At 31.3% G+C, this 16,110-nt stretch overlaps 3 protein-coding genes across 10 annotated transcripts; all 3 read left to right on the forward strand.

Annotated features, from left to right (window-relative positions):
* Positions 1–72: 72 nt before the first annotated feature.
* LOC143184851 (popeye domain-containing protein 3) lies at positions 73–6,955 on the forward strand. 5 transcript variants are annotated; one of them, XR_013002826.1, is made up of 10 exons: positions 76–261; positions 481–655; positions 755–1,016; positions 1,169–1,536; positions 2,141–2,298; positions 4,307–4,409; positions 4,533–4,673; positions 4,766–4,928; positions 5,610–5,876; positions 6,346–6,955. XR_013002826.1 is itself a non-coding variant. In XM_076387372.1 (9 exons), exons 3-9 carry the CDS (start codon positions 794–796, stop codon positions 6,411–6,413), a joined length of 1,221 nt encoding a protein of 406 aa, XP_076243487.1. In that variant the 5' UTR covers positions 73–261; positions 481–655; positions 755–793; the 3' UTR covers positions 6,414–6,955. The 5 variants fall into 5 exon arrangements, 2 of the variants coding, with proteins under 2 accessions (XP_076243487.1, XP_076243486.1); XR_013002827.1 differs by having other exon boundaries at positions 6,349–6,955; XM_076387372.1 differs by lacking the exon at positions 5,610–5,876 and having other exon boundaries at positions 73–261; positions 6,349–6,955.
* A 3,114-nt stretch (positions 6,956–10,069) lies between these two features.
* On the forward strand, positions 10,070–12,672 carry LOC143184927 (uncharacterized). Of its 2 annotated transcripts, XM_076387535.1 has the most exons (3): positions 10,070–10,489; positions 10,564–12,223; positions 12,327–12,509. In XM_076387535.1, exons 1-3 carry the CDS (start codon positions 10,287–10,289, stop codon positions 12,357–12,359), a joined length of 1,896 nt encoding a protein of 631 aa, XP_076243650.1. In that variant the 5' UTR covers positions 10,070–10,286; the 3' UTR covers positions 12,360–12,509. The 2 variants fall into 2 exon arrangements, with proteins under 2 accessions (XP_076243650.1, XP_076243649.1); XM_076387534.1 differs by having other exon boundaries at positions 10,071–10,489; positions 10,564–12,672.
* A 73-nt stretch (positions 12,673–12,745) lies between these two features.
* LOC143184919 (mitochondrial import inner membrane translocase subunit TIM44) lies at positions 12,746–15,905 on the forward strand. Of its 3 annotated transcripts, none has more exons than XM_076387520.1 (7): positions 12,746–12,802; positions 13,307–13,471; positions 13,539–13,784; positions 13,855–14,059; positions 14,122–14,270; positions 14,347–14,710; positions 14,792–15,905. In XM_076387520.1, exons 1-7 carry the CDS (start codon positions 12,800–12,802, stop codon positions 15,037–15,039), a joined length of 1,380 nt encoding a protein of 459 aa, XP_076243635.1. In that variant the 5' UTR covers positions 12,746–12,799; the 3' UTR covers positions 15,040–15,905. The 3 variants fall into 3 exon arrangements, with proteins under 3 accessions (XP_076243635.1, XP_076243633.1, XP_076243636.1); XM_076387518.1 differs by lacking the exon at positions 12,746–12,802 and adding an exon at positions 12,993–13,117; XM_076387521.1 differs by lacking the exon at positions 12,746–12,802 and adding an exon at positions 12,993–13,117 and having other exon boundaries at positions 13,561–13,784.
* The last annotated feature ends 205 nt before the right edge of the window (positions 15,906–16,110 follow it).

A 16,110-nucleotide genomic window follows, 5' to 3' on the forward strand; every position in this document is an offset into this window, starting at 1 on the left:
TGTTAGTAAATTTTCAAACGAACCCTAAATTAGGGGCCGCGTGGCCTATTTTATCCCCCTTCTGGTTCCCAGTTCTTCACCGTTGCCTGTGCTCGTCCTTGCTAAAGTAACGTCTTTCTGCTAGTTTGACGTTCATTAGATAAGCAAGTTTGTTTCGTATACGAGTTCAGTTTATCTCGATTATCAAATTATTCGACGTTATAGTTTGCTTTTTTATCTGTATGCCTTGCGAACGCTTTCATCTTTTCAAATTTTCCATGAGTAAGTTATTTATTGATTTCAATACGATACTTTATTACGTACGTCAATATCCTTGATTGCTTATACGTGAAAGAGCCTGAAATGAATTTATGCAAAATTCATTTTGTAATTAGAAGTGTAGTAAATGATGTTCGATGATAGATTGTACACGTTTTCTAAATTCACATTCTTTGTACACAATAGCAGGATTCATGTTCTCTTATTTAATTTATATTACAGATGTTTCCATAGTCTTCCTGCAGCTATTGGTAATGCAAATACCCTTCCTTAATTTGAAATCTACGAGATGGTATTTGTCTTTGAGCTCTAATTTTAGCTGAGAGTAGAAATGTAACAAATGACAGGATATTTACGAGTGGTGTATAATATTGAATTAAACATCTTCTATGAACAAGTATGATACATGTTTTCTGATATCAGTTCTAACAGAGTTATGTGTGCATTGCATCTTTCAGTGTTTTATAGTTCAGAAATATTTGTTTCAATGTTGCAGAGTAAGACGAAATTGATTTAGCTTGGTGGTGATGCGGGGATGTGGATCTGTTTTGATCCTATAGGAAGCCGAGAAGGCTGGCGTGTTTATGTCTTATTTCTTTCATTCTTATATTGGACATTTTTTGGCATTGATGCCAGTTTAACAAATGCAGGTGCGTCTAATGTTCCTCACAATACTGTCACATCAGAAGTATCACTACCAACTTCAAAACATCATGAAGACGACGAATGTAGGAATGTGACTACAGATAATAAAGCAGGTATATATTCATATACGTGCATTTGAAGTGTGTTACTAAGAATTCATGTGTTTTATTAAATTTTTTTTAAAGTAGTTTTAATTATTATTTTGCCATGGGTATCAGTATATTTAAATTCGATCAAATTTAATATTTAAAAATATATTTTGCAGCTACTGGTTTATCAGTAGTCAGTCAAGGATCTGGTTCTCCTCATTCGCCGATAGTGCCTCCAACTTTTCTGTACGGAGTTCTTACCTGCCAACCCTATCAAGGAATTTCTGTGAACCACATCTACTTTCAATTAGCAAATGCCTTCTTTCTATTATCACACCTTGCACCGAGTGGCATACATGGTGTACTCTATTTAAGGTGCACTCTGCTCGTGGGCTGTGCCTTTCTTGCTTTGTGGGGCTGGACAATAGCTTGTTGGCTGGATGCTGCTCTCTGGAATGCTCTATTTGTTGCCATCAACTTCGTCCATGTATGCACGCTTCTTTACAAGCTCAGGCCTATCAAGTTCTCAAAGGAAGTTGAAGAGGTAAGTTCAGAGAACAGTAAAATGAATTATTCTCTGACTTGATGTCACAGAATAGTGCTCATATATATTGCACATATTGAATTCTCATTTAAATGTAGGATTTGTAAACATGTTTCAAATATTAACATGATTCAAATCTAATATTTAAAGTTGATCAATGGATAGCGGTTTTCTTAAGAAGATTAAGATGGAAAGACTCAAATTTTAAAGCTTTTTAAATACTGTACCACATGTTTATTTCTATAAGTATTACTAGTAGTATGATATATATTTTAGTTAGTGTTATTGTCTTAGATCCTCTAGATAGACATGTTAGAAATTTAATAACTCTTATAAACTGCTTATGTGTTTGGCTATAGCACTTGCATTATGCTAGAATTCTTTATACAGTATACTTTCTTTTATATAAAATCTTTTGTAAATGCAACTTGCAGTTCACTAAGCAGTGAATGTATTAAAATATTTTTACCATATAAAACCTATATGATGCTTTTTACATAAAAAACAGTTGAAGATTATAGTCTTTTCTTTAATTAATGCAATAGCTAAATTTCAATCAATTTTATATCAATTTTATACATCATATTCATTCTTTCCTATATAGGTATATGTAGCAGTGTTCCAGCCATTAAGAGTATCACGTCATCAATTCAAAAAAGTATTAAATTGTATGAAGATTATACGACAGTTGAAATATCAAGAAGTTTATGCCCAAGAGAAAGTGACCAAAGTTGATTCTTTGTCTTTGGTTCTTTCTGGAAAGTAAGTTTATGATATGTTACAGGAGAACATCAAGTTTCATAAGCTGTTATAGCATAAATCTAGTAAATACACTTCGCAGCCAAATTAAAGAATCACTATTTTGTGGCAAAAAATAGTCGATATTTGGGCTGTTGTAACTTCGCGAAAAAAATTCATAAGACACTGAGCCTGGTCTCATTCTAAAGGGCAAAGCCTCTACTTTAACACCCCTGAATTGAATTTCTCCGAAAAAAATTCTTCACTTCACGACACGCCGAGAGGGAGAGGGTAGTTTTTCCCCAAATGTTTCCCAACTTCAGCTGATTCTCAGGATCCCGATAAATTTTTTCCGCGACTTCTTTCGGGATAGTATCAAAGTTGGATCCCTCCCCTCTCGAAAGACACCAGAACGAGCGTTCTGCGATTTTTTTTCGCCGAGTTATCGCGCTCCGAGTAAAAAGTGAGCCACCAGCCTCGGAATCGTGAAGTGATCCAGAGCCCGAAAAAATAACACTGTTCAACAGGGGTCTGATTTTGTAAGTGTGAATAAACATTTCTTATAGCTTTCGACGTGCTGATTACGAATCTGTAAACCGTTATTTTCCAGAACGTACAGTTTTTGAAAAAATCAATTTTGAAAAAAATGACAAATTTTCAACTTTGGGATTTTTCTGTGCTTTTGCCGTAGTAGTTACTTAGTTGCTCTTTGCACGAAATGATTCTGTGGACTCTCCCGAATAAAATAATATAAATATTTATTAGATTATAAACATCGAAATAGGTTTAAATAACAATTAAAGTGAAAAGGACACCCAAAACGCACCCATTTTTGCTGATATTTTTCACTTTATTTCAAAAAGTAAGGGTCTAGGAAAAAATTTGACTATACTACGCGGTAGAGCAAACCTTTCCACTAAGGAAAGCATCAAGCGAATGTTCAAAATTATTTTTGTTTTCAATATAGAAATAAAATAGTTTGGCGAAACGCGCGGCGGCGACAGTGGTACTCAATGACGTCAATGCGTATAGGGTCCGCGGAACGGCAGGCGATAGGCGAGGCGTCCACCGGCGCGCGTCGCCGTCATTGAGTACCACTGTCGCCGCCGCGCGTTTCGCCAAACTATTTTATTTCTATATTGAAAACAAAAATAATTTTGAACATTCGCTTGATGCTTTCCTTAGTAGAAAGGTTTGCTCTATCGCGTGTTATATTCAAATTTTCTCCTAGACCCTTACTTTTTGAAATAAAGTGAAAAATATCAGCAAAAATGGGTGCGTTTTGGGTGTCCTTTTCACTTTAATTGTTATTTAAACCTATTTCGATGTTTATAATCTAATAAATATTTATATTATTTTATTCGGGAGAGTCCACAGAATCATTTCGTGCGAAGAGCAACTAAGTAACTACTACGGCAAAAGCACAGAAAAATCCCAAAGTTGAAAATTTGTCATTTTTTTCAAAATTGATTTTTTCAAAAACTGTACGTTCTGGAAAAAAACGGTTTGCAGATTCGTAATCAGCACGTCGAAATCTATAAGAAATGTTTATTCACGTTTACAAAATCGAAAAAAAGTCAAAATTTGTTGAACAGTGTAATCAATCTTCGAGCTGCTGTATCTCCGTCAAAAAAAATCGCAACGAGGCGAGCCTGGTCTCATTCTAAAGGGCAAAGCCTCTACTTTAACATCCCTCCATTGAATTTCTCCGAAAAAAATTCTTCACTTCACGACACGCCGAGAGGGAGAGGGTGGTTTTTCCCCAAATGTTTCCCAACTTCAGCTGACTCTCAGGACCCTGATAAATTTTTTTCGCGACTTCTCCAGGTGGGACATTAAAGCTGGATCCCTTCCCTTTCGAAAGAGACTAGAACGAGCCTTGTACGATTTTTTTTCATAAAATGATAACACCTCAAATGTCGACCATTTTTCCTCCCGAAATTAATGACCCTTCAATTTTGCTGCGAAATGTATTTTACTGAATCTTTAAAACAAAAGATTAGATTTTATTATTTTGTATACATTTTTTCAGATTAGTAGTATCACAAAATGGAAAAGCATTACATATTGTCTTCCCACATCAGTTCCTGGATTCTCCAGAATGGTTTGGTGTATCCACGGATGAATACTTTCAGGTTTGTCTATTACTTTTAGAATTATGTATATTTCTTCTAATGTTCCTCATGATTCTACTGAATTTTTTATCTCAAATATGCCTCAAATCTAGACGAATTTTAAGTAACCATATATTTTTATAGGTATCAATAACAGCCATGGAGGAATCAAGAATATTACTATGGCATAGAGACAAATTAAAATTAAGCATAATTAGTGATCAATTTCTGCAGGCAGTGTTTGATCATATTTTGGGAAGAGATGTAGTAAAAAAATTGATGCAGGTGTGTATTGTTAAAAAATTTTTGTATAAAATGTTCAAGAAATATTAAAAAATTGACTGAATATAATCACTATATAAATACAATAATTTCAGGTCAGCGAAACAATGGCTGCTAGCAGTCAACAACAAAATGGACAAGTAATTAGTTTAGGTGGTATTGGCGCCTTAGAAAATGATCCTGACACAAAACTTTTTGTTGTAAAAAAGACTGGTGACAGTCAAGGTATTACTGCTCTCATCAGTCGTCAACTTCAAGGTAAGTAGTACTGAATTAACCATTTTTTATAATAAAAATGTATGGAAGATCTTACACTAATACTATAATATGTTTACTTATACATATATTAATATGTATACATGATTCACAGTAAGAGTATAACATACTACATTATTTATATTATTAAAGTTTCACATTGTTTATACATGTTATTCTTGTACATATTAAATAATTTGTATTTGTAAAAGGATTTCTTGAATTGTGGTTTTAAAAATAATTAATTAGTTTAAAATTTGTATATCACTAATGTACAGGACAATTATGAAATTTTATTGTAATTTGTACTTATGCATGAGCATGTATTATACTTATTTTATATAATATTTAAAAATGCACAATTTCACTTGTACATAATTTTATACTTCTCAATATAATTCTTAGAAGGTATGAGAAACAAGCTAATATGCAATAATGCAATTACTGAAAACTATATAAACTATAAGTACCATCTGAACTCTTTTTATTGTTTAAATTCAATGTTCAGTGCAACAAAGCACAATTAATTGAAAGATAAAAAGTATATTTTAGAATTCTTTGTTGCATGATAATTAGTGCATGTGCTCGGAGATTAGTGATGGTATTAATAGTACACATTTACAAATTTAATGTAACATATATTCTTTGTAATGTGCATCAATATTTTTATTTTGCTTTGGATAGAAGAGAGAATGCCGCTGCTGTATACTACTCAAGAAGTGCTGAACAACACTTTGCATCATATGAATTACCCACGTACACTTGCTTTAGATCCTGTGCAACACAACAATGTTCAGTCTTCCTTATAATATCCCTGTGACACAGTATGTGCGATTGCTTAGCACAAATTTGTACGTGATATATATGTTATGTTTCTACAATGGATCCATAAGTTATATACATATCATCTGGTAACTTCATTTGTTATTTACTTCTGGTTGTTGTATTCAGGTGAGTTACCTGTATACTTTTGTTTTTTATTGTTGTTTATGTTATTATATGAGACATAAGATTGCTATCAGACTTTGTAAAGTGTATATTAAATGTATATTAATTGTCATTAAATCAAAAGTTTATTAAGTAGAACTATACTTTCATTTGTCAAAATTGTGAATACAATTAATCCCATCTAAATAAAATACAAGTTCTGGTAGTAATACACTATCCTTATGTATATTTATTTCCTTTTTTCTTGATTGTCGTTTCTGAAAGTTCACATAATTCTTTTTCCCCTTGCCTTTCTTTATATATGTTTATATATGTACGGATGTATTGCACACTATACATATGTATTGTGGTAGAATATACTATAATTATGTAAAAATATACCGTCAGTCTAAAATTCTATAATTATTTCAAATATTTAAATGCAGGTTGAGTACAAAATAAGTTAAAAATTTGTTACACTATTGCATTACAGCAGCAGCGGATCCAAATGCATGGAGATTGGGAAGAATTGAAGAGACTGATCATGAAACACCTGTTTAATGCAATGATTGTTAAATGAATGTCATCCTCAACAGTCAATACAATACAGCATCGGTCCTTTTAAATAACATAAAGTAAAATAATGAAATGTATTCGACATCTTTCAAAACGTGGCATGAAGTGCTATGTGTGGAACAATTAAATATTGTCTTGCCAATTAATAATTTCTCCCACAACTAGTCAAATATTGTTAATAATGAAAGGACATTTCATCGTTCATAGCATAATGTTTCCATTCTAGTTTATAAAGTGACATATGGCTAAAATATTACTTTATGCTTCCAATATGCTATTGAATACCATTGAAACTGATTTGAGAATGAGTATTTATAATTTACATTGTCTTTTTTTTACGTACATTTGTTTAATATCAAAGAAATAAGACTTTACACGCATAATAAAACGGAACTTGTTTGATCAAGGAGGCGTAACTTCATTAGTAAAAAATCTGTGATTTATTGGAAGTGGTAAAGAAAAAAAATTAGGGAGGCCTAAATACCTAATTGTTTCTCATACCCAAATATAGTGCCTTTTTACTTGCATTTCATTTATTCATTTTTTAAGATATATACAATACTATTGTGTACTAATTTACATGCCCATTCATATCTTTTAAGAAAGTTGCCAGTAGAAACTTATATGTAGTGAGCTACATATAATTTTTTTGGTATTTCCTAGAAAGGACTATCTTAACATGATCGTCTTTTTCACAAAAAAATAATGAAGATTATTATCTATAAAATTTAGTATCATTACTTTTATGTTATCTGTAACAACATGTATGATCATATACCTCATCTGTACTTTATAATTTTCATCTGTGATTCAATAGAAGTTACTTAACAGTATGATACTACAAGCACAATTAATTTTATTGTGATATTATTAAGTATATTAAGTTTGATTCTATAATTAAACACTAAACAATAAAATTAATCTGACGAAAGTATCTAGAAATAAATATGGAATCTTATTTAGATTAATGTATCTGATTTTATATTTTTTAGTTTCTACTGGCAATTAATCGTTTTTACTTCCAAACTATTTTAAATAGTTTTGGAGGATTATTGCGCGGGTCATAACGATATTTCATAATACCATTAGATAATGGCGTTCAAATTAAAGAACGAAACAGGAAGTTACGCCAAAAGGCACTGGATGATAATAAAATTGCAACATGAGCTACCATTATGGAATATTTATATTGATATACATTGCTAATAGAGACATAAAAATACATGTAACTTTTAATGATTAACATTGTAAAGTTACCAAAAATTATTACAATAATATTATAATCACAATTATCATTCACCTTTTTTTAAACAGCATTAGCATTATTTGTAATTTAGTTTTTAATGATACGTATAATTAGAATTAATTATTGTAATATTACGTGACATAAACAAAAAGAAATCAATACGCACAGAAAGGTGAATATTTTATTATTTGTGTGCAGCATTTCTGAAGATTTTTATTTCTTTAAAAAAATGTAATTTTTTAATTATTTTCAATGAAAATAGTGAAAGTATTACGTATTAAACTTTAAAATAAACATCTCAGGTTTTGATGATTGGATACCATCTTAAAGAAAGAATAAAGTAAAGAAACCCTTTAAGACAGTTTTGTCTAGTCTTTAGTAAAGTGCATAAGAAAAATTTAAATGTTGCTAATTATCGAATTCATGCCCAATTAAGGTTGTAATATATACTTTAAGACTTTTTATATGTAAAATCATAGTTCTGAGTATATTCTATTCCAAACATTGTAACTAGTTTAAATGTTGGATAATAATTGTTCTATCATATGTGTAAAGTGTATCTTCATAATTATTTTAACTTTCCAAGCATATCTGATTTGCTCTATTGGATAATTAGACTGTTTTTATGCAGTCTTGAAGTGATAAAGTTGAAGACAGTGCAATTTTATTTGATTCTACAATCATTCATGTATGTATGAGAAGTATAAGTGCTTTGATTCAATGAATGTACATTTCTTGTTACTTATCTTTGTTGTTTCTTGTTTCTTATTGTTATATATCGACTTTTTTTAGAATATAGGTAGGCAATACAAAAAAATATGAATGAAATGAAGAAAATTTAATTGCATTGAATACAATAATTGAAGAATTTAATGATGGAAGGAATAAAGAAAGTTAGTTTTAGAGAAAACCTACTGTTATCTTATCCATTTTCCTCTACTACTAGTAAACAGAAACGTGTTTACTCCCGAATATGATTCGATGTATCTTTACCTACGAGCACTACTATGCTCGCAAAACAATAACAAAAATACAACCAGCCATCCGTGCCGATTAGGACCTTTATATCCTACGACATGCTTGAATGGTTAGAGGAACAGTAAACATGCGTTACCTTAACACCCACGGGATGAAGGCAGCTCGACGAATTACCCAGGGGGTGTCTGCTGGGCTTGAAAAAAAAAAAAAAAAAATAGAAACGGTCGTTTTAAAATTTTAAATTCAAAATTTCAGTAAGATTTACATTTGATATCAAATTCTAATAAAATAAAACAACACTTACATTATTCTTCGCGTTCCGGCACCCGAAGTCTTCACACAGGAACTCGTCTTCATTATTTTCAATGCACTAAAAAATCTGTAACAGAGGAGAAACGCAAATTTGAGATAAATACTTATATCCCCTGTATTCGCGCGAAATTAGATGCTACAATTTCGATATTGCTATGCTCTCGCATAAAATTATATCCAATTATAATAATTGAGATCTGTACACGAAAATTATGCGTGACAGCAGAATGCATATGAGAAATTCTCAAAGCAAGAAACTGGTTACCACTTATACCGATATATGCGCGTAGAAAATTAAAATATTAGGATTTTCTAAACTCACACAATGAGTATATTATTAATATTGTTATTTCTTAGTACGTAAACCTCAATTTAACAATAACAGCTAAATTTGATACGTATAATACTAAGTGACAAAAGCATTAAAGTGAGAAATTCTTGAAGCTAAGAAAACTACGGTCGCGAGCACTTACCAGTATTTTCTTATTTAGAGCTTTCTCAAAAGCATAACAAACACAACTTTCACATCAAAACACAAAATAACGAAAACAGAAGCTACGAAAATGGAAATAAAGTTTAATAGCGAAAAAACAAACTTTTGTTTTAGAAAAAATGAACCGAAAACCGAAAGACGAACTTGTTATCTGAACAGGCGCGAAGAAACTGTTTGAAGCAGCACAATCGTGTATGCGCAAGAGTAGGTTTTTGACTCTGCTCATGCGCAGTATCCATCACGTGATTACGTAAATGCGTAGTAGTAATCACGTGATTAGAATACAAATACCTTTGGACTTCTTAAATAAATAATTTCATTTTATAAATCAGAAGATATGTACAGTTTTATCGTTTAATAACTCATACAAAGATTTAAGAATTTCAAAATAATACTAGGAGGAATAAGTAGTATGAAACTTATCTTTATGATGAAATCCGCATCGATATTATTCGGTTTAAAATGGACTGCGCGCGCATTTTCGAGAATGCACAGAAAAACTAATTTTAGTTCCTAACACTCGTAGCGCTGTAATCTTATTTTAAACTGAATTGATCCCGTTGATCGCAATTTTCGTACATGCACAAGCCCACATGTCCAAGGAGATTTAACTGTGTTATTTAACTGTAATTATACTAACAAGAAAGAGGAACTGAAATAGAACTTAATTACTGAAAAAAACTAGAAAAATTGAATGAAGAATCAATTTAATGTTTATAATATAGATATTCGTATAACAATTATACATTGAAACTCTTTTTAACCTTGACATAAACTGTATTATAAAATAGAAATAGGTATAAAGTTTTACAACTTTTCATATTACAAAATGAATAATGTGAGAACAGTGATACTTAAATTATTAAGAACATATGCTACCAAGCATTCATCTGCAACTGCTGGTATTAGAGGAAAACTCCAATTAGCAGAATCGGAAAACTCTGAATTGGTACCTGAAGAATTTCAGGATGATATGGATGAATTTGAATCAGATTTTATGTCTATAGACAAGTCTTATAATCAGTACCAAAGGTAAGACATAAAAAATATGAAAGCATAATATAACGTAGTATTATATATTACTAACATGTTTATATTGTTTTTAGGGAATTGAAAGTAACCAAAGAAAAGTTGAAACACAATATTGTTAGAGATAAATATTTTAAAGAAATAGAGCCAAAATTTCTTACATATACTGAAAGGGATCAAATACAAAAGTTACATGAAAGTAATCCTGATGAATGGACACCAGAGAAGTTGAGTCAAAGTTTCCCAGCTTTGCCTGAAACTATAATAAAAATTTTGAAGTCAAAATTGACATTCACATCCGCTGATAGAATAATCAATTATGATCGTAAAGTGATTAAAAACTGGAAAAATTTTAAATCTGGTAAATTAGTAGTAGATCCTGTGTTAACTAACCACTTAATGAAATTCAAAAACAGAAAAATTAGTTTAGCTAGTGAAGAAACATTGACTGAGAAGTTTATACCACCAAAAATGGAATTTCCAAAACCAAGGAGTACAGTGTTTTCAAATATTGTAAAAGAATATAGGAATAAAGAACAGTTTACACAGAATGAAACACAAAATTTTTCACAAGAGAACTCTAATGAAAATGAAAATAAATTGACTACAACTGAAAATGAAAGTACAAAGACATCAATAGTAAAAAATAGTTCTAAGAGATCAGTTAATGACAGACAAAAAGAAAATAAAAAGCAAGAAAAATTAACTTTAGATGACTTTCTGAAAACAAAGTTAATGGAGTTCTATGAGACATCCCCAGAAAAAGCAATAACATTCTTACATACATATAGAAAACGAATAGAATCCATCAACTCAGAGAATATAAGTTCAAAGATATCAGATGATATCAAAGAACAAACCAGTGCTGATGAGATGTATGCTTCGTATGCACCAGATGATATGACAAAACAAGCCAGTGCTGAAGAGATGAATGCTTCATATGCACCAGATGATATGACAAAACAAGCCAGTGCGAAAGAGATGAATACTTCATATGCACTAGATGATAGGACAGAGCAAGCCAGTGCGAAAGAGATGAATACTTCATATGCACTAGATGATAGGACAGAGCAAGCCAGTGCGAAAGAGATGAATACTTCATATGCACTAGATGATAGGACAGAGCAAGCCAGTGCTCAAGAGATGAATACTTCATATCCACTAGATGATGCAACAAAACAAGTCAGTGCTGAAGAGATGAATGCATCATATGCACTAGATGATACAACAAAACAAGCCAGTGCTGAAGAGATGAATGCATCATATGCACTAGATGATGCAACAAAACAAGTCAGTGCTGAAGAGGTGAATGCATCATATGCACTAAATGATGCAACAAAACAAGTCAGTGCTGAAGAAATGAATGCTTCATATGCACTAGATGATAGGACAAAACAAGTCAGTGCTGAAGAGATGAATGCATCATATGCACTAGATGATACAACAAAACAAGTCAGTGCTGAAGAAATGAATACTTCATATGCACTAGATGATACAACAAAACAAGTCAGTGCTGAAGAGATGAATGCATCATATGCACTAGATGATACAACAAAACAAGCCAGTGCTGAAGAGATGAATGCTTCATATGCACTAGATGATAGGACAAAACAAGTCAGTGCTGAAGAGATGAATGCATCATATGCACTAGATGATACAACAAAACAAGCCAGTGCTGAAGAGATGAATGCTTCATATGCACTAGATGATAGGACAAAACAAGCCAGTGCTGAAGAGGTGAATGTATCAAATATATCAGATAATACTGAAAAACTAGCTAATGTTCAAGAGATAAATGTTTTAGCATTGAATATTACTCCTAATGAAAGTTCATTTGCAGTTAATAACAATGAAAGCCAATCAGAAGTTGTAGTTGTAATTGATGCTGAATCCAGCAGCTTAGATACATATGTAAAAGAATGGAAGTCCAGTGTAGAAACAAAATGTGATTATGTACATCCCATAAAGATACCCAGGAATATATATAAAAAAGGTATGACCTATAGGGTACAGGATTGTTATTATGATGATGATGGTGAATTTTTATACAGAGTACCAGGATTAAAAACTTAATTGTTACATCAGTTTTCTGTATGAATAAATATTTACTTCTATGAAGTTATATGTTTATTTATATAAATGTACTAAAGAACAAATAAAGAGTAAAACTTTTGCTTGTGTATTGATATGTCGAATTGTATTATATATAGTGTGTCCTACTCTTTGTCGATAGATGTCCTTCTCATAGTTGCAGCGTATTGCAGCATATTTTATGAAGATTTTTGATGCCATTGTAGATAAATCAATCGTAAAATGGTAAATAACTTTGATTATTAACTGAATGGTTGCTTTCCATCCGTATGAAGATACAAATTAATTATGTTTATTTCTTTATTTTCTATTTATCTGCACATTCATGTATGTTTCTTTATGGAACCGGTTATTTTTTCATGTTCTACTAAGGTTATGTTCTTTCAGGCAACTTTACTATCATACTCTTCATGTCATTGCATCATAAAATTGTAATATTTTAAAACACATTGCATAAGGATCTCTCTCGTTTCTATCTCGTAAAAAATATTGATGAATTAAGTAATTATGTACGCTACTACAATGTATTCGCGCAATGCGGTAATAGTCGTCCTTACATATTATTTTATAATAAAAAGACTGATTTTTGGCTTGGATTACATATTTAATAAACAAAAACAGAGTTGTTAGATACAATAATGACATAGGATATTTAAAGAAAAAGTTTACAGAAACAAATTGATGGTTATGCTTTATAAAAAGTAATGCAAAATTATATTTCTCTTATAGTTTCAGAATTTTGCAGTGTGTAGAGCCAGTCTGATTGGCATTACACGCTCTGCACAAGTTAAAAAGAAATTCGGAAATGGCTCCAGAGATCATTCGATGGCATGTAGCTACAATGCTTTGGTACAATCACAATTACCTCAAATAACAGATTTACGAGGTTTATCAGTAAGTTTCATTTTAAACTATTGTTCAAAAATGTATAGATGCAATTAATAATAGTTCAACTTTTTAGATTCGTTTTTATTCTAATCCAGCAAGGAGACCTAGTTTTTTTTCTCAGTTTGTTGAGAATATCAAACAGGAAATGCAAAAGAATAAAGAGATGAAAGAGTCCTTAAAGAAATTCAGAGAAGAAGCAGAGAAGCTTGAACAGTCAGATGCACTACGTTCAGCAAGACAAAAGTTTCAAGCAGTTGAATCAGAAGCAAATAAAAGTTCTGAAGTTATTAAGGAGAAACTAGATAGTTTAAAGGGAAAGGTATGACCAAAACTTTCATTTATGTTTTATAATTTTTGGTTCTATGTAGTACATAAGATTTGTCATGTAGGTACAAGAAGTTCTGGAGGAAGCAAGCAAATCAGAATTGGGTAAAAAAGCTGGACAATTAGGTGAAGAAATAACGAAATCCGCAAAAGGAGCAGCAGAAACAATTTCTGAAAAAAGTCAAGCTTTGGGAAAAACAAGTGCATTTCAGACAATATCGCAAACAGCAGAAGCTGTACGAGAAGAATTGGATCATCAAGGAATGCATGGTAAAATAATTTTGATAATAAGATACATGAATGTGATATAATTTTTTTATGGAATATTATAGGGCGGGTTTACGTTTCGCCTAAAAAACTGAGGAAACGGAAAGATATAGTTGAAATTGTAGACGATAAACGAGTTGAGCCAAATATGGAAGCTATGGGTGTTGAATTACATAAAGATTCAAAGTTCTATCAATCGTGGCAAAATTTTAAGGTACAAATGTGAAATAATATAATTACATTATATATTTACTAGTACACGAATACAAAAGAACTATATTTCTTTAAAGGATAAAAATCCCTATGTGAATAAAGTTTTGGACTGGAAAATAAAATACGAAGAATCTGATAATCCTGTAATTCGGGCTTCCAGATTGTTAACAGATAAGGTTACAGATATAATGGGCGGCCTGTTTCAAAAAACAGAGCTTTCAGAAACATTGACTGAAATTTGTAAACTAGATCCTAATTTCGATAGAGTACAATTCTTAAAAGACTGTGAAACAGACATTATACCAAATATTCTTGAAGCTATGGTAAGAGGAAACCTTGAAATCTTAAAAGATTGGTGTCACGAAGCCCCATATAATTTAATAGCACAGCCATTGATGCAAGTAGAAAAATTGGGATATCATTTAGACAGTAAAATTCTAGGTACTTTTATATCAACATATACCTATAATTCTCGTGTATTATTCTTCAATACCTATAACATGTAATGTATTATTTTTCCAGACATTAATAACGTAGATTTGATAATGGGTAAAGTTATGGAGCAAGGACCAGTTTTAATGATTAGTTTCCAGTGCCAACAAATTATGTGCGTTAGAGATGCAAAAAACAAAGTAGTAGAAGGAGATCCAGAGAAAGTAATGCGCGTTAATTACGTTTGGGTATTATGTCGTGATCCTACAGAACTGAATCCGAAAGCCGCTTGGCGCTTGCTTGACCTTAGTGCCACAAGTTCGGAGCAATTTGTATAGTGTACAGCTCGTATGTATGTTTAACTGGAACTTTAAAAAATTAACGTGATCATATGACCGAAGATCGTCGTGTGCTTCTTCATAATTTTCAATTTGATTATGTTGAAAAGAATGATCCTGATTAGGATCTGCAATGTGTATATTAATTCATCGTTGACAGATGTCTGAAAAACTTTTATAGTTTTTATGGAACAATGATGTTCAGTCAAACACTGTAGTTCGAACTACAGAAATTTTATGAACTCTGCAAGCTGTTGGTTGGTATATGTATGTACATATATACATATATACATATGTATATCCATATGTAATCATACGAATACAAAATGAAAACAAAGAAAAATTCATAAAACATTACTCTTCTAGCGTGCACGTATAATACTGCCGTGTACGTTCGCGTCAAATGTCATGTACGTTACAGTCCTTTATTTTCAAATTGTTGCTTGTTATTCAATTATGTTTCATAGTTTAACGCGCGTAAGCAAAATGGAAATCTTGTAGGGAAATTATTACTGTATATATTTGAAACTTGACATTAAAATGTTAAGTAATAGAACATATAATGACTTGTATTGAACACCAAATGTTTTCTTTCATCATGAGTATATACGTTTCAAACAACAACAACAAATATGTAAGCGTTTTATGATTGAAACAAGTTATGTATTAGAAATTGTTTGACAAGTTCAATGAAAGGACAAATTACGATACATATAAGTGTACATATGTACAAGTTCGTGTTTATAGTGTTACACTGTACAGTGCGTAGCTTATTGAAAAGAAGCTATCTATTATTTTTTAAAGATTGTAATATATAAATTAAAGTTACTCATTTTCAATCTATAATAAACTTCTTACTACGAACAGTTGTTTTATGCGTTTAATTTTTCCTGAAGCTGCATACTTTTAACAATTATTCATGTTTACTATTCCAATAAATAAAAAAAATAATTTATCACGTTTCAAATAATGCTCAATTCCGTTTGAAAATCGCGCGCATTTAAAAGTGCTAAGAAGCCTTCTCCTGATTGGGTCTTTTTATAATCGTACAAGAGTTACAATTCGATATAT

This window comes from Calliopsis andreniformis, chromosome 10 (genome assembly GCF_051401765.1).
Source record: "Calliopsis andreniformis isolate RMS-2024a chromosome 10, iyCalAndr_principal, whole genome shotgun sequence".
NCBI classification, from domain to species: Eukaryota; Metazoa; Arthropoda; class Insecta; order Hymenoptera; family Andrenidae; genus Calliopsis; species Calliopsis andreniformis.